General features: G+C 42.5%; 1 protein-coding gene across 3 annotated transcripts in view; it reads right to left on the bottom strand.

Moving 5' to 3' along the window:
* The window catches only part of Arl15 (ADP ribosylation factor like GTPase 15), a 368,073-nt gene that overhangs the window by 293,642 nt on the left and 49,419 nt on the right, over positions 1-25,012 (bottom strand). The window contains exon 1 of one of the 3 annotated variants that reach the window (XM_031360592.1): positions 4,135-5,944. The exons of the other annotated variants lie outside the window; for them this stretch is intronic. Within the exon in view, the coding sequence (XP_031216452.1) occupies positions 4,135-4,152 (18 nt within the window). The 5' untranslated portion in view covers positions 4,153-5,944. Of the gene's footprint in view, positions 1-4,134; positions 5,945-25,012 lie in introns of those variants that run through there. 3 annotated transcript variants of the gene reach the window in all.

The following is a 25,012-nucleotide window of genomic DNA, read 5'->3' as shown; positions in this document are numbered from 1 at the left end:
GAAACATTGTTCCAGAAGAGAACGAGGGTGAGTTAAAACGGTAACCTGAAAAACTTGTCAGAAATGCTGAAACCACATCCATTTTAGCATAGAGGGTTTAATGTAGCAAGCAAGTTAAAAATGAATTCAAGAGTTGGACAAGCAAACTGGAGACCATCAGAACCCAGAGACAATCAGAGGAAACTCAGGAGGTTGTGGAGCAAGGGAGGAAAAGGCGGCTGGCCTGAGGAGAGGTACTGGCTGCTCAGCTGGTGCCCGGGAATCTGGAATGAGTCTGAAGCCTGTGGAGCCACACAAGACAGACCCTCCACCCCTCAGATGAATTTGTTTCCACTTGGGAAAAGCACGTGGGTGTATCTGTGAGGGGGTCACTCTCCCTCCTGTTTGGAGGGACATCTTTGACATTCTTATAACATAAAGGCCATTTCTGCCACCTTGGCTGTCAGTGGTCATTCCTCAGGGGTCAGCACTCATTCTTCCACTAACCCTTCTCCAAGCGTCTGAAGAGGTGACATCCTCTGGAACTCACGGCTCAAGGGCGGCCTTCCTAGAAAACCAGACTCAGCGAATAGCAAAAGCCTTCCGGGTGGCTAATAAGCTCAAGTCGTACTGAGAGTGCAAGGTTTTGTTTTTCCTTCCCTGATAACTTGTATTTTCTTTGCTACCAGTTCCTGCACACATCCTTCAGGGGCGAATTTCACAGTATTTGGCTGACTGTATCCGCCCCCTGGTGGCTACCCGGAGTAAGGCGCTAAGCTAGGAAATCCTGCCTGCCGGCACAGCAGAATCTTAAGACAACCTGAAAACAGAATATAACTTGACTGGAGAACTAGGAAGAATTGGTAGAACAAAGTATAATTTATAAAAGAAAAAAGTGCAAACAATACGAAGCATAGCTTCCCAGGCAGAGATCCGACTTGGGCCTTTCTTATTTATCTATGAACAACTGCAGCCAAGGAAACTTGTTGTAATCTCACTTGTCTGATTTGTTGTTCTAACCTCTTTGTCTAACTATGCTCTTTGGTGGGGCCTCAGCTGTGCTGCTCACAAGAGCTAGGGAGCTTCTTACATGTAACAGGGGCTCAGAAGGACTTGGCTAAGGCTATGTCCCTACGAATGTATCCAAGGACCTCCCGGAGCACAATCAGACCATCCAAGGCCGACACAGAGCAAAATCTCAGGAACTGAGCCCCGTGTCTTGTGTCTTCCTGATGATTTGTACAACCATTGTTATGGAGGCAAAGGGTGGCTTGGAAGCTCCGGGGCGAGCATTATATGAGCAAGGTCCACAAAAAGTGAGCTTCAAATCAAAACAGACAGATTCTGTTTACAAAGGAATTGCCCAGCCAGTGCACAGTGGCATAGGCCTTCCATCCCAGCACTCTGAAAACAGAGATGCACAGATATCCAGGAGTTGTAGGCCAGCAAATAAAAACACAGTGAGACCCTGTCTTGAAAAACAAACAAACAAAAAAACCAAGAAAGGCTCCTCCAAAGTGGCTGTGTGGAAATGTAGTCTCTCTTCTTAGTGGCGTGCCTTCTCTAGTTCATCCTCCTTCCCCACAGACAGCTGGCACTGGAAAGCACTTGACAGGGAAAAGATCCCTAACAGGCCCCCTACCTCCCTTGCTGCATTCTCCCTGAGAATTATTTGGAGGCATATACTTCTCTGGATCCTTTCAACTAACCAAGGTCTGTCTGTTTTATCACCATTGCACACACACACACACACACTAGGTATACAATAGCTTCTGGCACAAAGGGCTCCTTAAAACTGTAAAGTCAGCTGGTCTTAGATCCCAGGCTTCCATAACTACCTCCACCCCACATCACAACATTCACCATCAAGGCTACAGATCTAAAAGCCATATACGATAATCTCCTAGTGTCTCAGTTTAAGAACTGTAGTGAATATACTTTGAGAGTTAACGGGGCTAGCTCCCAAAAAAGCAAAATAGAAGTATACACTTAAACTTGTTTTATATCCCCACCCCCAAAGAAGTGAAGGCATGTCTTTGGATTGCTAGCAGTTAGCACCTTACAAAAGAAAGCTCAAACATAACCTGAATATGGGGGCATGAGTGACTTTATTTGGTAGTATGACTTAAGAACTAAGAAAATGTGAGACTCTTACTGAGAGTTACTAATGGTTAAATGCCAAAAGGAACGTGGATCATAAAACAAGCCCTTCCTTCTTAAATTCTTACAAGTTGACTATTACATTAGTCAGGGTTCTGGGCTCTCTAGAGAAATGGAACTCATAGGAATATAAGTACATACATACATACACACACACATAGACACACATACACACACACACACACACGCACGCACACACACACACACAGGAACTCATTAGAATGGCTTACAGGCTATGATCCAACAATGGCTATCTACCAATACAAGTCCTAAGAATGTAGAACTTGTTCAGTACACAATGCTGGATTCCTCAGCTGGTCTTCAGTATACACCAGAATCCCAAAGGAGTAGGCTCTCATGCCAGTGAAGGAATGGACTGGCTAGTGAAAGGGAGAGCAAGCAGGCAATGAGCAAGAGCTTCCTTCTTCCATGTCCTTCCTTTCTATAGGCTGCCACCAGAAGGTAGAATCCAGACTAAAGGGAGATCTTCCCACCTCAAAAGATCCAGATTAAAAGTGGGTCTTCCCACTTTAAAACAGAAAGAAGCCCTTAGCTGGGTGGTGGCAGTGCATTCCTTTAGTCCTAGCCTGATCTACAGAATTCCAGGACAGCAGGGCTATACAAAGAAACTCTATCTTGAAGAAAAAAAAAAAAAAAACACAAAAAAACAACAACAACAACAAAAAAAAACAAAACAAAAAGGAAGAAAGGAAAAAATGGGCAGTTGTTCCCTGCCCATTGGGTTTTAGTTAATTCCAGATGTAGTCAAGTTGACTACCAAGAATAGCAAGTCAAGTTGACCAAGAATATCAGTAACAATGATGCAGCAGCTATCCCAAATAATCCACTAAATTATGTTTTATTAATTGAGCAAATATGCTCTAAGTGCTTAGAAACACTAATTATTGCTAATAGATACAATCAGGTGATTATTAGCCCAACTTCCAGATATTAAAATGGCTCTCAATCCACACCTATGAAAAGACAATGCTCTTCACAAGACCTGCAAAGACCTTCGAAAGTAAGTGTCAATGCTCGCGGTATCCCTTTGGTTGACTTTGTAGGCTAATGTCAAGAGAATTTAATTCTATGCAAGTTTCTAAATGACATAGGTGAAAAAATACTCAGCTTTATGCCTAACGCTTTAAAAGATAATAACATGGAAAAACACTTTAAATAGATTGAACAACAGTTATAGACTATTGAGTAATGGGCTCAATTATATCCTTAGAACGCAAACATATACCCAGATTTATGGATTTTGAGAGGGGGAATGGTATATTAACAGAAAACGTAGTGGCAGATTTTTTACTGTTTGAAAATTATAAGCAATTTTAATTAAAAAATTACATAGGAAAAGAAATTTAAACATATTGTGAGCATAATTATTTCTCCTAAATGAAAATAGTTCAACTTAATTCACAAGGCTTTCAAAAGACTGAGTCACAACAGAAATGGCCTATTTGATTTTAAAATCAGAAGACATCTTTATCAAAGAAATTCAATGTCTAACTCCCACAGTAAGGATACAGACTTGGGCGGCATAGAAACGGTCTCCGCCACACTTAAAAACTGGCAGGAACAGCTATTCTAGTCCAATTTCTACTGACTGCCTGGATAAAAGAGTAGTCATTCCTTTGTTAACTCTTAAATTCTGGGATCTATAAAGTGCTGAAATTCTATCACAGAGATATCTTCTTGCCCCGAACTTGGAATTTTTGTACATTAGCTTAATGTACAGCAGCTTAAAGAATGCAGAGCTTCCAGTAAAGAACTGGCTTCATTCTGCTCAACTGCACTTGAAGAACTCAATAGTCAGTGATACTGACACACAGAAGCCACCAGGGGGCGCATCTTTCCACCTGCAACTTGAGAACCAGCTACCAAAACAATAAGTTATACTTCAAAAAATTATTTCTTTCTGAGCACAAAAGATCTCCAAGTCAGCTTAAACAGCCAGGCAGAGCTAAGACAATTCTCTCGAGTCACACTTACTATGAAATTCTCTTTCATGATGTGTTGGTGTCTCCTCCCGATCACAACGATGACTGGCACTCACGACAACACATTTTCTTTGTACAGTTGAAACTCTTTCATCTCGTAACCCATCTTAAGCCTACAATTATCACTTAGGTTTTCTATGACTCTGCCACTTCCTATAAGTCAGCCAAATTGCCGCAAGAAAATAGATCTGGTGTGCCCTTTGTTAACAGGCACAACAAACTTAAAACTAAAGGCCCGAGTGAGCAATGCATGGTGTGTGGCCCAGCTTGAGCGGCACTGAAGTTTCAAACTCACATTATGTGGGAAACGGCTGGTTCAACAGGCTTCTTTAAGACAAATTCTGACCTCTTTTGGTATTTATTACTTCCCAACGTCTCTATCTACAAAGCCAGAATATCTATCTGGGATTTTATCATGCTGGTATGTATTTCTAAGAACATGGAAATGAATTATAAAATAAGAAGATAGTCCTATAATTAAGATGGCAAATATAGTCCCACAAATTAAGCTCACTCTTAAATTCTAATTGGATCTACATTTTAAATGCAATAAAATGAAATGAAGTCACAAGAGTGTCAGCATATATCTAAAGTAGTGGTAGTTTACAAAGAAGAATTTTTATAAAAAGATTTATGTAGTTTACTTTTGTGTGTACATGTTTTCCATGCATGTATATGTGTGTGCACCATGTTCATGAAGTTCCAGATGAGGCCACAAGAGGGCATCAGATCCCCTGGAACTGGAGTTATGGACCCTTTGTGAGCGGTCCTGTGGATTTTAGGAACTGAACTAGGTCCTCTGCAAGAAAAAGCAAACGCTCTTAACAGCTGAGCCATCTCTAGAGCCATTCTTCTGGGAGGGGACCTGGATTCAAAGGAGAGTACCTGACTACTCTTCCCCAATCATTACTCTGTTAATCCTTGCTGTCAGTCATCACTTTATCCCTGAGTTTAACAACGTTGGAAAGCACTGGATGGTAAACCTGACACTGGATGGTAAACCTGACATTTGGTGGCTAGAGCTAAAAACCCAGCCCCAGGGGCTGGTTTCCAGAGGCACTACAAGTGAGTCCAACATGCAAAGTTTCAACTTCTTTGAAGCTTTTCATCCCAGGACTGGTCCTAAAAGACACAACAACAAAAGACAAGGGGGGTGGCGCAAAAAGGGAAAGAGAACACTGCCAGGTGGTGTCCCCAAGCCCCCTGACTTCTGAAACAAACCGGGAATACAAAACCTATGTGACCAGTGTGGCCACTTTGCCCAGTGAGGGCTGTATTGGGCACTAGAGGTCACTGGCATCTCAAAGTTGTTATAAATTCATATTCTTTAGCAGTTCTTACTCAAGAATTTCACCTTGACATTAAGCCAACCTCATAGACTAAGTGCCACTTCAAAGAACAAGAAAATCCTTGAGTAAATGTTAAAGTGTTTTCCAAATCACTCTCAAGGAAATCGGGTCACTGGAATAAAGCATAACATTAAGGGTATTTCATGGGCTCAACAGGTATTTGGAGAGACATCAGCACTGGATCCTAACTTCATGCACAGCATTGGCCCCCAACTCCAGAGTCAAATGCCCTAGGGCCCCTTCTTAGGACTATAGATGATCCTTCTAAAGAAGGCGCAGAACCAGGACTCAAGTTGGTCTTCTGATGTCAGAGCTGGGGGTGCTTGTTCCACCCCCCAGCACCATGAGTGAAGGCAATGGCATTAGGTCATGTATGCCAGTGTGTACTGTAAAATAGGCACTAAGGGTAGCCATATAAACAATTCGAGAAGTATAGTTCAAATAGGTAAGTTAAAAAAAAAACAACCAAAAATCTCTTTTCTACACAAATGTTAGCATAGCTAAGCAAATATAATTAATTATGTGGCCAGCCTTCCTCCCACAGAGGAAGAAGAGGTATTCTGGGTTTTCTGGGGTAGCAAGAGGTTCTTCGAGACAGAGGTCTGAGTGCACAGCCCGGTGGGGGAAATGTATTCGGCCTTATCTGAAGTTAAGTGTCACCATTTGTTTACACTCTGAATTCTGAGAATAAAAATGGATGGGGATTTGAGATAGTTTCCTTAAACAAGACGGGCAGACTATTGTCCATCCTTCCTTCCTGAAGCCTGAAACACGGACGTGTCAGCTGGAGCTCGAGCGGCCACTCTGGACAACAAGGTACCTACCAAGCACTGCAGAAACTGAAGCTGCAAGAGCCAAGGCTGGGTTCCTGAAAGACCACACAAACCTCAGGGTACACCTTCCATACCTGAGTCTGACTGAGGTTAACACCCACAGCCGTTGGTGCTTTGCCATTCCAAAGCCACTCAATGATCGCACTAGGTGCCACCAGATCCTCACATTTTAGATTTACATGAAATTTATTTTATACTGGTATATACCTGAGAACACATTCAGAGAGAGAGATATACTTCCAAAATGAGAAGGCACCAAAAGGTCCACACTGGGGTCCATTGGGGATCCTTTATCCACACCCACACAACACTTTCCTCTCATCTCTTTTCTAGAACCCCCAACACACATTGCATTGTAGGTGTTTGGATTAGGTGTGCTACCTGCCACAATGACAGCCCTAGCAACCATCTAGTCTGCTATCAAGTCCTTAATGCCTACAATGGGCTACTGGAAAATGTTTGCAGACCATGGTAGTTTCCTTTCTCTTGCTATGGTAAGATTCTGATCAATAAAAACTATGGAAGGAGAGGGTGTATTTGACTTAAACACTTCCAGGTCACAATCCATCGCTGAGGGAAGTCAAGGCTTCCCTCATGCAAGAGCTCAAAGCAGAAAGCACAGAGGAGGAGCTGCCTGCCGGCTCCCACACAGGCTCCGGCTTAGCTAGCCTTCGCCGACATCACCCAGGGTGGTGATGTTCAGTACACTTAGTTACCTTTCTGATATACCCCAGGGTCATCTGGCTAAGGATGGCGCTGTCCAGTGTGTAAGGGTCTCTTCATGGACTAATAAGCAAGGCAGTCCCTCACAGACTCTCTCACAGGCCAGTGCGATTTAGGCAATTACTCAACTGAAGCTTCTGTAGGCTGAGGCCTTAGAACAACTAAGACTGACCTGGACCAAGCAAACAACACTTGCTTTTAGGGTTCTTCGGAACCTCTGGTGCCCGCTGAGTCCAGAGAGATGAGCAGCCTTCTAGCCTCAGATCCTACTGAGGAAGCACAACGTTATCTCATGGTAATGAAGTGAAAGGCTGATTCTTACTTCTTACCAAAAATAAGCCTCCAGAATACACTACCAGGCAACTCTAACTAAGACACTCTGCCCCAAAGTTGAAGATTTAAAATATCCCAAGTATACATTATCATTGCTCATCACCATAGAAAATAAATTTAACGTAAGAAGATTCCTTCTACATTGTACTATATTTAGCTTTTTGGTCTTTTATTTCCTCACCTATAGAATATAGGTAATTAAGCTGACATGTATTTTCCCCTGAGATCAAATGACTTTTTTTATGTGCTCCTCAAATAAAAATCTACCAGTTAACAGCAGGATAATGGTATTATTATATAATTTGCTGCCTTTTTAAATGGAGCACAAGAACATAATTCAACTTTCTGTCATGACTCAAATGTACTAGAGTATGGGTCTTCTCAAAATAAGCAGTTATGTAATTTTGTGTTAAGTCAGATTCCTGTATAATAGAGGCATGTGCAAACAGGCTGTAAGGTTAGAAAGCTCGAGCCCAGCTGGGAACATGAGTCAGTCCATGGTACAGTGTTTGCTCGGTCTAGGTAAAGGCCCTGGATCTGACCTTCTGACACTTAGATGAAAAGCAGGCACATCCTGAAACTCAGAAAGCTAGCGTTCACGCTTCTCCTTTCAGTGTTCTAAGAGGTCTCAGGAAGAACGCCCTTGTCCTGGGGAGAGAGGGGGTCTGTTACTAACAAAAGACCGAGGACCAGTCAGCAGTGACTGCTGTCAGTTTGGACTTCTTTTATAACTAGTCCTAATGTCCGCAACACAAAGATCTTGATGGAAGTAAAAAAGTAGGTCTAGGTACGGACCCACAGACTCTCCCCCACAACACAGAAACTAAGATGATTGTCAGTCCAAGGTCAAATAGACAGGATAAATACTACAACCCTAGTCTCTTCCCCTACTCAAATCGACAAGGTCTTCCCAAGGAGCCTGGGTACCACGGAGCAATCTCACCACGCCCACCCACCCATCCACAAGTACACACACACACACACACACACACACACACACACACACACACAAAGATGACTTTTTGCTTCCGGGCAGGTAAGGATCACTTTCATTTCTTCCTTTGCTTTTAGTATTTTTAGCCCTTCCTCTACCTAGCACTAGTTTAGTTGTGGTTATTTTAGGCTCTTTTATAATATACACGACATACGCATTCCAAAAGTTAAAACTCAATCATTTGATCTTTAGACTCATTTTGTTATGAATTGTACGTTCCATTTCCCAAAACCAGGTAAGGCCCACCAGATCTTAGAACCTCAAAGGAGGAGGGTAAGAAGTTCCCAGTCAACAGAAGAAACTCCTTGGCTTGGGTGGAGACCCTGCAAACCACTGGGGCAGTTAGGCCCTCTGGCTCAGGGACCAGCCAGAGGAAGAGCCGCTCACCTCAAGCCATGCTTCTCCTTTGGAACACTTTTCCTTGTGTGAGTTCTAGACTTGTCCTCCCCAGAATGCGCGCCCCTAACACAGTAGCTTACAGGTCAGCAGCCATGTAGCTTGGAGTAAGCCCAGATTGCTTTTCTGGATCATTCTTCTCCATTCCTTGTGCTTTCTCTAAAGTCTCCCTGCCTGCCATCTGGCTGCTTATCCACCATGTTCTGACCCTTATTCTAGCTTAAACAGCATGGCTTTTCTTCTCCCTTCCACTGATCTCCCTTGGGAAGCAGCTGAAATTTATAGCTAGCCTATTCTGGGCTGTTTCTTTAAAACCCAAATACAATTCTCCTTGAGCTTCTGTTTGGGTCCATTCTTAAATTCTTTTACTAATGAATGAGACCAAGAACCCCTCACAAGGGAAGCAAATTTCCCTTGTGTCATCTGGTACCAATAAAGGACCCCCAAATTCCAATAACAATCTTTTGTTTTTCTGAAGTCAGAACAGCTAGCAGCCGTGCCTGGCCCCTTCTGCTTTTTTGCAGCCTGAGGCTGCTACATCAGAGTTCAAGCTCAGGGTCCCTTAAGCATTCCAAGTGAAGTTAAGAGTGTGACCCTCACAAGGACTAGCAATGGCCTTGTTCAAACCTTTGAAACTTACTTGTTGAGTAAATCAAGCTCTTGACCCAAGCCTCTAGCACACTTCTGCAACCATACATGCTAGAAATATTATCTGGCTCTCACTATGAGAAACATCTGCCTATATAAACAGCTGCAAAAAAAAAAACAAAAACAAAAAACACAAAAACACCTCAATCATTTAATTACACACTATACCTCTAAGTATAATGAATAATAATAGGATTTTATTGCCTGCTCAGGACAGAGATTTTAAAAGATGGGAGGAAAAAAACACAACAAAAACCGGGTGACAGTCAGTGAAAGTATGATAAATTATCCATCTAAAACTGTTACTAGCGTCGGCAGTATCTTTTGAGAAAATATATGCTGAAGAAATCCTGAAAATGGTATACTAAACCTAACGAGCCCACTGCGAATAGTTATCCAGGAAAACTCAAAAGCCTGTCATTTGTACAACATAGTGTACCTGAGGTGGCAAGCTGACATTACACACCCTTCTTATTTGCCTCATAAACAAAGACCGTATTGTAAACCAGGCCTTGCTTGTCCAGGCACCAAGACATTGCCATAGCTGGACAGTGGTGACACACAACTTTAATCCCAGCATTTGGGAGGCAAAGGCAGGTTGATTTCTGAGATTGAGGCCAGCCTGGTCTACAGAGTGAGTTCCAGGACAGCCAAGGACAACACAGAGAAACCCTGTCTCAAAAATAAAACAAAACAAAACAAAAAGATATTGCCATAAAAATAGATTTCCCAAAAAAGTCTGCAATAAGTTGTAAAAATAAGTCAAAAAAAAAAAAAGTCACATGGTGATTGGCAGTAATGCTTTAATTGCAGATACCTACAAAGAGCAGGGAGGACACTTAAGTCCTGGGGAAAGATAAATGTCATCACAGACTGAACATGAGCGCAAGAGTCTAAGAACATCACTCATGAGTGGGCCACGCCCCCACTTTCCTGTTTTCCAAAAGCCACATACTTCCTGTGAAACCTGTTGACATTAGTAATAATAACAATAATAAATGTGTGGGCCGGGGGGGCCTCTACCCTACGGCTTCTCAAAATCTGCGGTCAACACTTAAGATCAAGAAACTCCACATGAGGCTTCATGGACTGCCGCCCTGTGGTCCACGTGAGTGAGAGATCCAGACCTAATTTTTAACGGGGCCCAAAGACTTCGTGGTGTACGCTGGAACATGAATAATCACTTAAAGAGCAGGTAACTGCAGTTAAGCCTACATTTCTCTCTCTTAATCGAAGACAGACAAATCAATTTCCCTCTCTGGGCCTCACCATAAAATGAGCTGGGTTGAATCAATGACATGAGAGTTCCCTTCAGGAATACATTTTTGTCATTTTATAGGAATTCCCTGAAATATCACTCAGATAAGGGAAAACTCTAGAGTTCCCTTGTATTTACTGATGCCCACAGAAGTTACCAGGGAAATGATGGAGCGCCACAGGCCTGGATACGACAGGTCTGCCTAAAAATAACTGAAAAGCTAATGTGCTCCAGGATCCATGCAGCCTCTCATATCAAAGCATTACAGAGAGGCACACCCAACCCCACAGTCTCATAATCACAGAAAAAAAAGGGCTCTTTATCTGTAAGGAAGGATAGAGCAGAAAACACTGAACAAAATAAATGTGTTTTGATACCACTCCCTAACACATGGGAAGGAATTCTCTCCTATCTACGCCCAAATGTGGAAAAAGAATGAAAGAGGAAAAAAATTTTTTTTGAGATTACAAAAATCAAACACAATAAAGGTCAAGTGAATAAAAAAACCTGCGAGGGCAGAGAGAGATAGGACTTCCTGTGGCAGAGGGTAATAGAGTTTTAATCAGAAACTGATTTGATTGACAGGCCATCCCAGCTGAGCTCAGGGCAACACCATCTGCCACCACTCGGGGCTCCTTCCCATTTCTCCTGGTCCCACAGTTCCCTTGACAAAGAAAGAGTCCATGAAAACATCACTGAACGGTTAATGACTACCACCGATTACAAGCTCTGGTATGGCAGCTGTTTTAGTTGAAGTTTTGGTAAATTACATACATTTATGTATTTATTTATTTATTTATTTATTTATTTAGTGTATGTGTACACACACACACACACACACACACACACACACGCTGCCTGTCAGAGGACATCCTGGAGGGGGAATTTCTCTTCTCGAATCCTAAGAGTTCCAGGATGGAACTCAGGTAGTCAAGTGGCAAGCCCCTGTACCTACTGAGCCATTTCGCTCACAAGTTTATTAAAATTCCAACTATAATTTTGAGTCTATGACTGTTGACATTAATTTTCAATGTACCTGATTTCTAAAATGAATAGAAGGAAAAGTCTAACAACCCCAAATGGATTTCCCATATGGAACCAGATTCGACTGACTAACAAATACTGTTTCTACATAAAATGATGTTCCTAGATACCTTGTACCATGTCAGCCTTCCCTCCTGCTGTCTTCCTAACCTTCAGACTATGTCCTATCCCTTTTTGTTCTTCTCAAAAATTCTCTAGAGAAACTGTTAGGAACACTGCATGGTATTAGTGTAGGAAATACCCCTCTTTCCACCCCAGTTCCCATACCCCATCCCCAAAATGGGAAGGCTCAGGCAGGATTGACTCCAAATCAAAGCCAGTCTGGACTTCAAAGTGAGACGGTCTCAAAAAGAAGGGGGGGGGGCGAAGGTATGATATTCAAAAGAAATTAATAATTTGATATATGCAACTAGCAGTCTATGGTATGTACAAAGAGCTATGTAAAAGAAACCTCTGGAAGAGTGTGTGTCAAAGAAGCGCTCCCTCTTCTTTTCAAGTCTTCTGGCTGGGCAGAAGATAACCCAAATACAAACTTCAAACAAAAACGGGGAAGGGCCTTCAGACTAAATGAACAGAAAGTCTCTGGATTAATAAAAGTCTGAATGTGGGGTCTGGAGAGATGGCTCAGTTGTTAAGAGCACCGACTGCTCTTCCAAAGGTCCTGAGTTCAAATCCCAGCAACCACATGGTGGCTCACAACCATCTGTAATGAGAGATCTGACTTCCTCTTCTGGAGAGTCTGAAGACAGCTACATTGTATACATATAATAAATAAATAAAATCTTAAAAAAAAAAGTCTGAATGTGAAGAGCATGTTTATTAAAGAGGAAATCAGATGGCTTCACAAAAGAACAGAGTGAAGGCGGAAGCCCGGGTTCCAGTCCCTACGTTGTTTGTGTTGCGTCTCCAGCAAGCTCCCAGAAGCACCTGGGCCCTGAGCAGTTGTGAGATAGGTGTCTCAGTTTCCAAATAATAGCATGATCAAGGCCATCCCTATGGCAGTTTCTTCATCTCTCAGGGTTAAACTAGGTCAAAAGGATCTAGAGCAGGGTACCCCCACTGTCTGTTCATATTTACATCCACCTAGGAGGTATAGTTCAAGTCTAAGCCTAAACCCCTTCAGTCCCAGCAATGTTCCAGAAACAGGAGTTGTGCCCTAGAAAGTTTGGGGATTCTTTGAGGATCATTCCCCACGGTGAAATCATCTTAATTTATACTCATTCAAATTTAATACACTCACAAACATTGGATAGACCTCAACACCCACCATTTAAAAACAAAATAAGCTGGGCTTTATCTCACTTCTCTTCTTTGCCAAATTAAAACACTTCCACAAATATTTTAATTTAAAGTTCTACACATAAGATAAACTTCACAAAACTCTTCTATTGAACTCCCTAGTCTGAGTTCAATCCTGCCGAAACTAATCAGTGTTTGTTCTAACCCACACACTCCTCCAACAGTTTATGTATGCTTCAGGCCAGCCTCAATATCTAACTACTTTTAAGACCACATTCCCATGCAGCTTCCTCTACAGCCCTGCTTCACAGTGCAACAGGTTTCTGACTCTCCAGCCCGTTACTAAAATCCACCAGGACCTCCCAAGCAAGCCTCAAGCTCAACACATCTGAAACCAGCCTCTTTCTCCATACTCCACATCCCAGTTCCCAGCACGGCACTCCCAATATCCATGCTGTAATAAAACATAAAATATCAGTCTTTTCTATCGAACACTTTAAACTGTGTCAATGACAAGAGATACAAATTGTCTTCTTGTATTTTCCTCACCTGGGGTGGGGGGAAATCTCTATTCAAATTTTTAATCTCAACCCACCAGGTAAGATTATGTTTACACAAGGGCCACTACTGCATTCCAGCCATCAAAGGGCCTAGAGCAGGGGCCTCATCCTCCTGGGTACAGTAAGTCTTTCCTTTCCAGCTCACACGGATTCTTTTAGGATTGGCCAATCCTGAGAGACTGTGAGGTCTGACTTCAGTCAATGAGGAAGGGACACAATCACCCCCTGGCTTAGAACGTAAACCCAAGCGCTCTTCCTCTGCTTCGGTGTGCAGTACACCCTCTTGATCAAGAGTAATGTGCTACCTTCTCAAGGCCGCGTCCATTAGAGTGGGGGAGCCTTGCTTGGCAGCCCTGAACTTATTACTAACACCACCATGAGGCCAGTCCTTCATGACCTGACTCAGCACCCCCATAAACAAGGTGGGTCCCTTGTAGCTGGTATGTGGAATTCCATGCTCCCAGTGTCGGTTCTCATCACTGTCGCCACTGGACGTTCAGCAACTTTCATTCACATGTAAGCATCCAGCGTGGGCAAGCACCAGCTACTCAGAGAACAGAGAAATCTTCTGCTTTTTACATAGAGAGCATAGGTGTGTACACACATATGCACACAGCATACCTGCACACAAACACACATAAAGTATAGTGAACCTGCAGCACTCGCACGCCGGGAGGGTGGCTCATTAAGAAATAAACGGCTAAAGAGGCTGTGTGCACAATGCTGAAAGCTGAGAATGCTAAACATGTTATCTCTACAGTTCTTAATCAGGAGCCAAAGACTACAGAAATACACACAGGAAAAACTACAAGATAAACAACTCACATGAAAAACATTTTCAACGTTTTCCACAAATTTATTTTTAACTTGAATGCCAATAAATGTGATTTTCCCACTGTTAGAAGGAAAGAGCCACTACACACACATTAAGGTGAGAAAGTTTCTTATGGAAAGTGGCCTGGAAAACAAAAGAATTAAAGTGTTCTTTTAAAAAGAGGAAATTACTTTTTAAAACGCATTATTAAACTATGTGTGAGAAAGTTGCTTGGTTTGAATTAAGACTCAATAGTTATTTATATCTGTTTCCTGTTTGACAAAGTTCAGCCCTGTATTTTACAGTTAACTTTGGATAAGAATTCCCAGAATAACCTTGATGTGGGGTCTGCTGGCAGGGAGGACCCCAAAACTACATCCTGCCATTCACACTCCACAAATGAACACACAATCTAAACTCAACAACTTCAAAACAAACAAAATGTCACTGCCTCATTTCCTCTGTGAAAATCCTTTTTGACACTCCCAAACACAAAGGAGAGGGGAAAAAACAAGATAAAGATAAAGATAAAGTATCTAAAACCAAAGGTATGTTGTGAGGTCACAGCAATAGCCCTTTCTTCGTTTTTGAGATCGGGCTGTGAATTCTCCTTCCCAGTCTGAAAACGAACTGCCAGAAAATGACCAGAACATGCATCACACGACAAGCGCATGACATCTTTACCAACCACTGGCATGTTAATCCACAGATCACCAAAGATCGATGTCTGGCAGGTCAGGCAATCGTGAATATGAAAATCTCATATAGCAGACAAAACATAAAAATAAAATAAGAAACCCTCCCCTCCCAAAATAATAGAAGAATTTACAGGACTGGAGGAGGTAGAAGTGGTGAATGTCAAAAGCACAAGATAAAAGTCATTAGAGGCCTCCAGGATGAGACAGATTCAAGGCTCTGGAAGTGAGGCCTCAAACAGGGCACATGAAGTAAAGAGACTAACAAAAACAAAGGGAAGAGCTGTACTGGCCAAGTAGACATTTTACCTCCATGGAGACTCTCAAACAGTGAACAGTCTGTAGCAGGCATCTATGTACTAAACAATGCCTTCCCCAAAAGCATGCTGAATCCTTAATACCTCAAGGATTCACTTGATCAACTCAGAACCTGCTTTGACCCCTCAGCACCCCAATGGATACATGGCCTCAGTATCCATCCTCCTCTCCCATCAGCATCACCAGGGTGTCCCCAACCCTACCCATATCTGTATAGCTCAGCTACTGTGACACAGTCTGGAAATTGTACTTGTTGTCCCCAGAAACCACTTCTTCTCATCATCCTTGAAACTAACTCAGTTCGTGATATGCAGGACCTACTGGCAAACGTTTGTTGTGAACTTTTAAGTGATGACCAAGTAGAACAAGTATAGCTTACAGAATTAAATTTTGTCTTGGATAAACATCCCTGGAATTTCTCCTTTTTAGCACTTTGCCCGTCTACTCTTTCAGTATTTTCTAATAGGCATGCAAACCTCTCATTACAAGTCTTACAGGTGACACTACCAGACAACCGGCATCCCTCCATGATCAATCTTTAAGCAAGGTCCAACTGATAACAAGTCAATCCAGAAACACAAAGGAGGATTTGCTTGGCTTCTTTGGGAACCAGCCAGTTAACATGTTCACGAAGAAAGCTTCAAGTCATAAAGGTTTAAACATCTCTGGCTGTGACTCCCAGACCCTGGCACTGAAGGGCATCCAGGTCAGCCTCCCTCTGCAGTGAGGAAACAGCAGCCTATAGGAAACTGCCTCGCTTCCTAGAGCAGAGCAGTCCAAAGCCCTAAGTGAGGCTCCCCAAAGCTCAAGGGAAAACAAGCAAACTAGAACCTCACCTCTTGGCCTTTGTTGTTTTGTTTGTTTTAGACTTAGCACACAAAGTAAGACAGCGCAAGAAAAAACGAACAAACAACACCCAGCAGCTCAGGAACATTTTAGTGTCTTCGTTCTTTAAAAGAAACACAGGCTTTGTCTTCATTCCATGAGAGATGGTGGAAACCTCTGAATGAAGTGAAGTGAAGTGAATGGAAGTGAATGGAAGTTACTCAGGAAATTTTAACAGTGGAACTAATTACAAAGCATAAATCCCTAACTAAGAAGTAAAACAAGCATTAAGATCAATTATACCCTAAATATCCATCTTTCATCCATTTTTTTATTTTTTGGTTTTTTTGAGACAGGGTTTCTCTGTGTAGTCCTTGCTGTCCTGGAACTCACTCTGTAGACCAGGCTGGCCCTGAACTCAGAAATCCGCCTGCCTCTGCCTCCCAAGTGCTGGGATTAAAGGTGTGCGCCACCACCGCCCAGCTTACATCCATTTTTAATACTTAAAATTAACAAACATGTTTCAAGAAAGACACTTTGATATTTCACTTTAAAATGTTGATAACGCTTTTAGAAAATGTTAGCTGGTTATAGTTAGTTAGTTAGTTTGTTTGTTTGTTTTGAGGTAGAATCTCCTGTAGACCGTGCTAGCCTAGTGAGCTTGAGCTGATCACCCTGCCTCCACCCTACAAATACTGGGTTATAGGTATCCACCACATCCAACAGGAAATCAATTTTCTAAATCCTATCAGTTCTTTCTTTAAATCAGGTCTAATAATCCCTTTCACTTTGTATATATCCTTAAAGTCAATGTCTACTAGGCCTGGAGCCGCTGCTCTACTATCCCAGCTTCTTGGGGGTAGGGGGAGGAGCCTGAGACAAGAGGGTCCCAAGTTCAAGTCTCGCCTGGGCTAGAGAGTAAGGACACAAGTATCTCAAAATAAGGGGCAAAAAGAGGGCCAGAGGCATGGCTTAGTAAGAGTGCTTATCTAGCATGTGGAAGGAGAAGGGAGGGACAGACAGACAGACAAGACAGACACAAATGCACACACATACACACACATATATATACACATAAAACAATTTCTTAACTCACTTTTTTTCTGGGGCCTCATCATTGTTCTTGTTTGGGGGAGGAGTTCTTGTTTTGTTTTGTTTTTTTCCTGTTGGTTTTAGTTTTTTGGTTTGGGGGATTTTAGTACAGAGATGAAAATCAAGGATGTGTACAGGCTGGGCAAGAGCATCTTCCACACTGCACCCCCAGCCCATTTCTGGTCTTCTTACAAAATTCAAAATGGGAAACATAAAATGTAGATAAATTAAGATACCAAGCAGCAGACACCGGAGAAGGCACCATACACGTGTGGAATATCTCATCTAATCCACAACACTTCTATGGACAAAGGTGCATTATTTCCTTGTTGTATAAAGAAGAAAACTGAAACTTAGATTAACTAAGTCTTAGTCACAGGCACTAGGCAAATAGTGAATGAGATCCCCTTAACTATTTGGCTGAACAAACTCTATATTACATAATCCACTATGGAGTACTCTTTCAGACACTTATATCACTCGCTGTCTACAATTCCTAATTCTCCAAGGAATAAAGTGTAAGTTCTGCAGACTTCAGCACAAGGGTTGCTGGAAAGAATGCCCACCCTCCATTTCACACACATCCTCCCCCCACGCCCCCCCCCCCCCCCCCCCCCCCCCCCCCCCCCGCCTTGGAGCCTCTTCAGCTATCTTAACCTCTCTTCCCATAAACCCTTCCCCTCCTGTACTCTTCCTGAACCCAGTTCTATCAGCGCCCTTCCTCCTGTAACTGACTTATCCCATGACTGTAACCTCCTCCAAAATAGCAGAAATGATTCCAATGCCAGATAAGGGTCATATATGCTATAAGCAACCTCCCAGGTTGGGGGGGGGGGGGCAGGGAGGGAATGGGGAGGGGGGAAGGAAGGATGTTATCACAAAGTAGCTTCAAAAAGATGGGAAATGTGCCAAGCAACCACTTCCCATGGTTCTCAGAATCAAAGCTAAACTCCTTATAACCACAAGACACTATCCTCATTGTCCCAGTCCCATGTCCTCCACCCCTCCCCTCTTTCCCTTGCCTTCTACTTCCTCCAGCCATCCTTGGCTGTCTCTCTGACTCAGCAAGCTCCCTTAGCTTCAGGATTTGAGCTGTCTCCTCTGCCTGGCCCACTCGGTCAATTCCTCCCCCTGACTTATTAAGTGCTACCAGTCTTATCACCACCTGATATCCCTGTGTGTGCCTATTGATTTGCTAACTGTGGGTCTCCTCTTTCTAGAAGGTAGCATCTATGGGGGCAGGGTTTGCACGGCTCCTAAGAAGGAAGGTATCTTTCACAGACGAGGTATAAGACACATATTTGCAGAGTAGCTCAAAGGCTTGAGTTTGCCTTGCTCAGCTCTGAACCCTAGAGAGAGATGGAAAAGTTGGGGGAGGAGATGGAGAAAATTGTAATTCAAGAGTTAGAAGAAAAAATGAAAGGATTCCTATCTCTACTCTCTCAGAAAAAGTCTCTGAAAAAGTACAAGAGAGGAAGGATGGAAATGTGGGCAGGGAAATATTTTTTAATACTAGTGAAAATAAGGCAGAGGAGATGGCTCAGAGGGTGAAGGTACATGCCACTAAGTATGGTGACCTGAGTTCAATCCTCAGAACCAACAGAGTGGAAAGAAATAATCAACTCTCCTGCAGGCTGGCCTCTGACCTTGACACACAGATCTGTGTCGGTATGTGTGCACAAATATGCAAACTCATTCCTGCCGACAAGCACGTGCAAAATAAACATGCTTAAAAATGCTAAACAATAAAAGAAAGGCAGCTGGAGAGGTAAATCAGGAACTCCCCTGTTATGTAAGAGGTTCCAGGAATCCCGAAGGCATAAAGAGGACCAAGGAAAGCTTGTAAGTCATTAGAGCACAAGAACAGGGGATCGGTTTCTGTCAGGCAGCCTGGAACAATCTTCGCCAGGATAATGGCTGGGACTGGCATTTACGTCTCCTGGGGCATATGAAGTGTGGACAATGCCTGGGCAAGGAGCCAAGCTGAGTGGAGATGTGCATGCATCAGGTACAATTAGTACCAAGAGAACTGGTCAACCAGAAAGACCCTGGATTTTCAAAGTAAAAGGAAAGAGCATCAACAACCTGACTCTCCAGTCTGATGTAGGAGGACCAAAGATCATGAAGGACACAGAGGAAGGTCTATGAGGGAGAAGACAGTAGGAAGAACTGGGGATGTGAGGAAGAGGGCTCATAAAGATCACAGAGCTGCCTCCAGTGACAGCAGGAACACTGAGCATGAGAGGCAGGGGTATGCGAGGCACACAACAGGCAGAGTCAACTGGGAATTCCTCTTAGCAGGTATCTGTTGTCAGGACAAGCCAACTCGGAAGAGACTGAGAATTACAAACAGTCACAAATGGATACAAAGTTAGCCTTACACTGATAGGTAACTGCTTAAAGTATGTTTCCAACCCAGCCCTATACTAAATTAAATCACGTTTTCAAGGTATTAAGCATGGGTCAGAGGGCCTAAAGAACACCTAATACTGTCAATCAAACAAGAACTAAGGAAAAGGTTCAGTTAGGATGGTCAAGATGGCTCAGAGGGAAAGTGCTTGCCCTGCAAGCCTTACAACCCGAGTTTAAGCACCAGAGCTCATAACAGAGGGAACTGACTAGACACACATAGACACACACAGACACACACACACTAAGGCATGCACACACACACACCCTGAATAATTTTTAAAATTGTCCAGTAATGTATTTTGAAATGGCTAGCAAAACCCTTCCTCCAATCTGAGGAGGAAGGAAGGAGCCAAGAAAATTCAGACTTTATATTCTGAATGCTAAACTATTTACAAGTCCTAAGACGCCAACCTCTTTTGTACACTAAAATCACCTGGAGAACATTACAAAACCCCAACTACAAATCCCCAACACTGAGTTACTTAGCAAACAATTCCATCAGCACACCTAGAGGTGAAGGCTAGCCCTCAGTCTTGGACCTGTCTCCTCCCCTTTCTCAATGTGGGTTGGCACCTGGTACCTCGCCCGAGTTACACTGTTCTGTACACCAGCCCTGAGTGGATTAATCACAGACCTGCACCACCACCTTTAGCTGGCCACCAGCCTTGGGCACCCATGTGATTCCAGTCACCGGTCAAGGTCGACAAGCTGCCGCAGAGCACAGCTCCTGAGCATACTCTATGTAAGGCACAGTAGTGACTGAAAATTTATGGAAGAAAAGTCGGACCCACGAAAGTGATGAATAAATTAAAAATGGTAATCTAGAATGTATCAGCACACTGAGGATAGAAATATAATGTTCTGTGCGACAGACCTAGCGCTAAGGGCTACCTGGATAAATGGAATAACTGAGTCAAAGCTGTGTTAAACTCATGAATGCACTTAACATTCAGAAAAAAAAAAAAAAGGTTTCAACACTACTCCAGGCAAAAGATTTGCTGGGGAATTTAGTAGTTGTAGGAACTTCTTCCATTTCCCCCCCACGGAGCAACTTTGTTCAGCTCAGTTCACTCCTTCCTAGCCCTTCCGTTGCAAAAAAAAAACGCAACCAGAAGTTTTAAGTTCAAAGTCTGCAGACTTCTTTTTAGAAGGGATGCATTTGCTGCTTTCTGACATTTGTTCCTGAGCTGCTTTCTGAGCTTTAATCAGCAGGTCCTCGATAAGGACACTATCCATATACAAAAGGAGAAGACTTCAAAATGTAGACAAGTGGTTTCTCTGCCAAGTCATGAGAAAAGATGAAAAAAAACTAGCTAATTTTAAAGGTACAGTAGGTTACACAATTAAGATAAATGATCGGCTTGTTTAAAAGTAGGGCACATTATAAATACATATGTTTGCGTAAGAAATCAGTGAAGTTATTGCTTATCCAAGTTAAAAGATCTTTCTGACATTTCCTAAATAGTGATCTTAACGGGGGTTGAGGGAGGGCTATGATTGAGATGTAATGTGAATAAAAAGATAGATAAATTCTGGAAAGAAAAAAAAATAGGATTATCATGTGCTACTTAAAATGTGCAGTACCACTGTAAGAAAATGGAACTTACGGTTTGGAGCTCTGAGCCTGGCTCCTTTTGTTTCAAACTTAGAGAAGTAGGGTTTGCATGGAGAACCTAAGTGACTTGTCAGATGAGAGAATTTGTGGCCAAGCGAGTGAGTTCTTAGAAGAAAAAGTTTCAAAAACTTTATGCACATAAAGTTACATTCTAAAAGACAGGCGGGATTATCACCAACATTATAAAAAAGGGGTAAACGCTTAAGTAACAAAGTTTGTATTTTAGGATCAGGAGTAACAAGGAGTTTATTGACTTCATGAGGAAATGGTATTCAAGGACCTTTCATGACTTATCTTTTATTCTATTTTCTGATTCATTTGTTTTGTTGTTTTGAGACTAGTAACTGAATCCTGTCAATATAGTGTCCGCTCATGATATTTTAGTAAAATTGCATTAGCTTAAAAAAAAATCACTAACGACTTTCTAGAGAGCAGAACACTGGGTGATGAGAGCTAAAGTGGCTGACATCGCCAAGAAAAACAGAGTATTTATAAATACACTCTCTTTCAAAAATAAAAGATCATTTAGGTTAAAACAGAGAGCATCCAAACTCTGCCTCCGCGCAGTACTGATGGTGTGCATCTAGAACTGAGGAGCCCTCTAGCCAAAGCAGAGGATGATGCTCCTCTGCCAGCTTCCCCAGGAAGAACAGTCTCAGGACCTGTCCCAACCTCAAGAGGCACTCACAGTTTTCGGCTTGAGGACCTGCAGTGTAGCTTGTCTACCCAGGCCCTTTTTATGCAATGGCTTTGATGTACTGCACAGTTCTATATCTGTTTCCATGAAACTTATTTTCTTCAGCAGCTGTGATATCACAGAAACAACGATATAGCGTCTGGCATTCTCCTCTAGCCTGCTCACCACACTATGTGTCTAAAGACAACAGGAACAAGAGTTTGGGGTCTAGATTTCTTTTCCTCACTGATCTTGATAGCTGAGTCATAGAGAACATGAGAAGAAGAATCGCTGTGGCTGTAAGTCACAAAAACACCCATGATGGTTTATGAAACAGCTAGCCACCTTGGGTCAATTATGGGATAGAACAGAACAAAACTAAACATCCTGGGCAATTGTGGGCAGGCCTTGTAACATTCCCCACTACTCCAATGCTTCAACTTTCTGATCTCATGTTCCCAGGAAAGACCAGTTACCCAAATGGACATATATATATATACATATATATATATATATATATATATATATATATTATTTATTATTGTATATATAATATATTATATACTATAAATATATATAATTATTATAGATATATTGAAAACTACTTCAGATGGTTATTTTGTGCTTTTGGTTTTCTTATTTTCTTTTTAGAATGGCTAGAAACTGATGTAAAAAAAAATAAAATGAATGTGTCAGGCTAGGCATGGTGACATACACCTTTAATCCCAGCACTTGGGAAGCAGAGACAGGTGGACCTCTGTGAGTTCCAGGGCAGTCTGGTCTACATACTAAGCTCCAGGACAGCCAGGACTATATACATAGATCCTTGTCTAAAATCAAAACAAGCAAATGACAAAAGAAACCTGCTGTACACAAAGGGGAATATAAAATTCCAAGCAGAAATCACTTTATTAAAAAAAATTTCAATTCAGTAGTAAAAAACACAAACCTATCATTAGTATGAACCCCCTAAAAAAGATATAAAGTAGGCAACATGCTCTTGTATCTCAGTGATAAGACTTTGTTTTATTTTGACTTAAATTACAATATTTAGTGTTGAAATACAGAAGAAGGTAGTCATTCTAGCATTTAGCTGGTAGAAGTGTAAGCTAGTGTATCTCTCAGGATCCATACCCTTGGCCCCACAATTTCACACCTAAAAACATACTTTAAGGAATAACTACAAGTGCTCATATTAGAATACATAATTGCCTATCCTGCCTTGACTGCCCTGCCCTAGGGCAAATCCAACCTTAATCTCAATAAACAAGCACAGCATCAGGGAACAGAGGCAATATGGCACCCAGTTAACTCAGCCCCAGGCAGGTGGCACCTGGCTTACCGGCTTCTGGCCTGACAGTTACACAGACAAACTCCATGGATTCCCTGCTAATAGCAATTCCTATTTGAAAAGTAAATCATGTTTGTAGGATATACATCATAAGGTACCTCGAATCAGCATCAGCACCAATGACCATGGGGGATGCAGAACCAAGGTCAACACAAACAAGCAGGTAAGGTTTGATTCATTTTGAGTATAATTATTTCCAACTTTCCAGTTTTAGAATGCATGCAAAAACTGTGGGCAAGAAAGTAGTACATGTGGTTGCTGGCTAAAGGAGAAGATTCTGATTTCCTGGTGGTAAAACACACCTGTTCCCTCTCCACGCTAAGGTTAAGGCCACCAGCAAAAAAGTGACAGGCACTCCTTTATAGGCTGCAAATGTTGCTTTTGTCTCCCCTGTGGACTTCATTGCAGAGCCATGCATAAACACAGGAGCACTGACTTACAGGATTGGCTGCCATCACAATAGCACCTTGTATTTGCAAAACACACTTAGTGGAGAAGTGGGAGCTGCTGTAGATGTGAGCTAGGTTGATCCCAATCTCCCAGAACTGGAGGCTGCTAGTAGGTAAAGCACGTTAGAAGTCAACCCATCCTCGTGTTACTCACAGATTCTCAATGGAGGGCATCGTGGCTTTGTTTTCTCACTTTCAATTCTATTTAGTCCTATTTTACATTGAGAAACCTGAGATGTTGAGAAAAGAGTAACTATCAGTCATTAACAACTTTTAAGAGAGGCACCTGTAGGGTTCCTAAATTACAACCTAAGCATGAGTTCAACTACTCCTCCCACACTGTCTACAGAATAGCTCCAGAAGATAGGAGCCCCTCCAAGCACACAACCCTGGCAGCAGCAATAGTCACACAGTACAAAACCACATGCCACTCATACCTCCTATTATATACACAGCACACACCATTTCTAAACTCCTGACCAGAAGTCTGTACCACATGAGGGTCCTTAGCATCCCTTTCCAGAGCTGCTCATGGGAGACAGGAAACACTGACGGTATTTAGGTTATTAAGAAGAATGTTAACAAAGATACAGATGGAAAGATGCAGAGGGGGAGAGTGTGAGAAGGGGTACAGGGCTTCCCTGTCCTCCCTGTGCTGCCCTGAGGAAGTCCTGCTCCCTAGAAGATATCCAGCCCCTTCTGATGGGTTCTTTACAAACAGGGTTGCATTGGCACTACTGACTGGGCAGAGTGGGACTATCATACAGACCCCGAGGAGAAACCCAGGGTGGCCTGTCTGCTCAGATTCTTGACTCTCTGTGGAGTATTCCTCCCACCCTGGTAAGGGGCAGGACCCCTTCTCGAACGCGAGTCCTGTGACCTCTATTAGATAAGCTAGGTCAGAGGTTTCTTTAAAGCCAGCTCCAAAACAGAAAGGTGAGAGAAAATTAGGATATAATTTTAGTTTTATGGCCTGCCTTAAGGAAACTCTAGTTAATGGCCTGTTGGGAAGAAGGAGCAGAAGAAAGGAGGGCAGCTGAAGGTCAGAGAGGTTGCCCGGCTTCTGAGGTCTAAAGTAATCTGAGAATATTCTAGTCACTTGGAAGTAACAAGGACTGGGGGAGGGGAGGGATGACATAGAAACCTCAGACAAAACCAAAACACACAAATGACAATGTCACAGGAGCCCAAGTTGCTAGCAATTTAGTTTCCTCTAGGACAGAAATTCAGCCAGATTACAAGAATG

Source organism: Mastomys coucha, unplaced genomic scaffold (assembly GCF_008632895.1).
Source record: "Mastomys coucha isolate ucsf_1 unplaced genomic scaffold, UCSF_Mcou_1 pScaffold8, whole genome shotgun sequence".
Lineage (NCBI taxonomy): Eukaryota > Metazoa > Chordata > Mammalia > Rodentia > Muridae > Mastomys > Mastomys coucha.
This window is presented reverse-complemented; position numbering and strand designations above follow the sequence as displayed.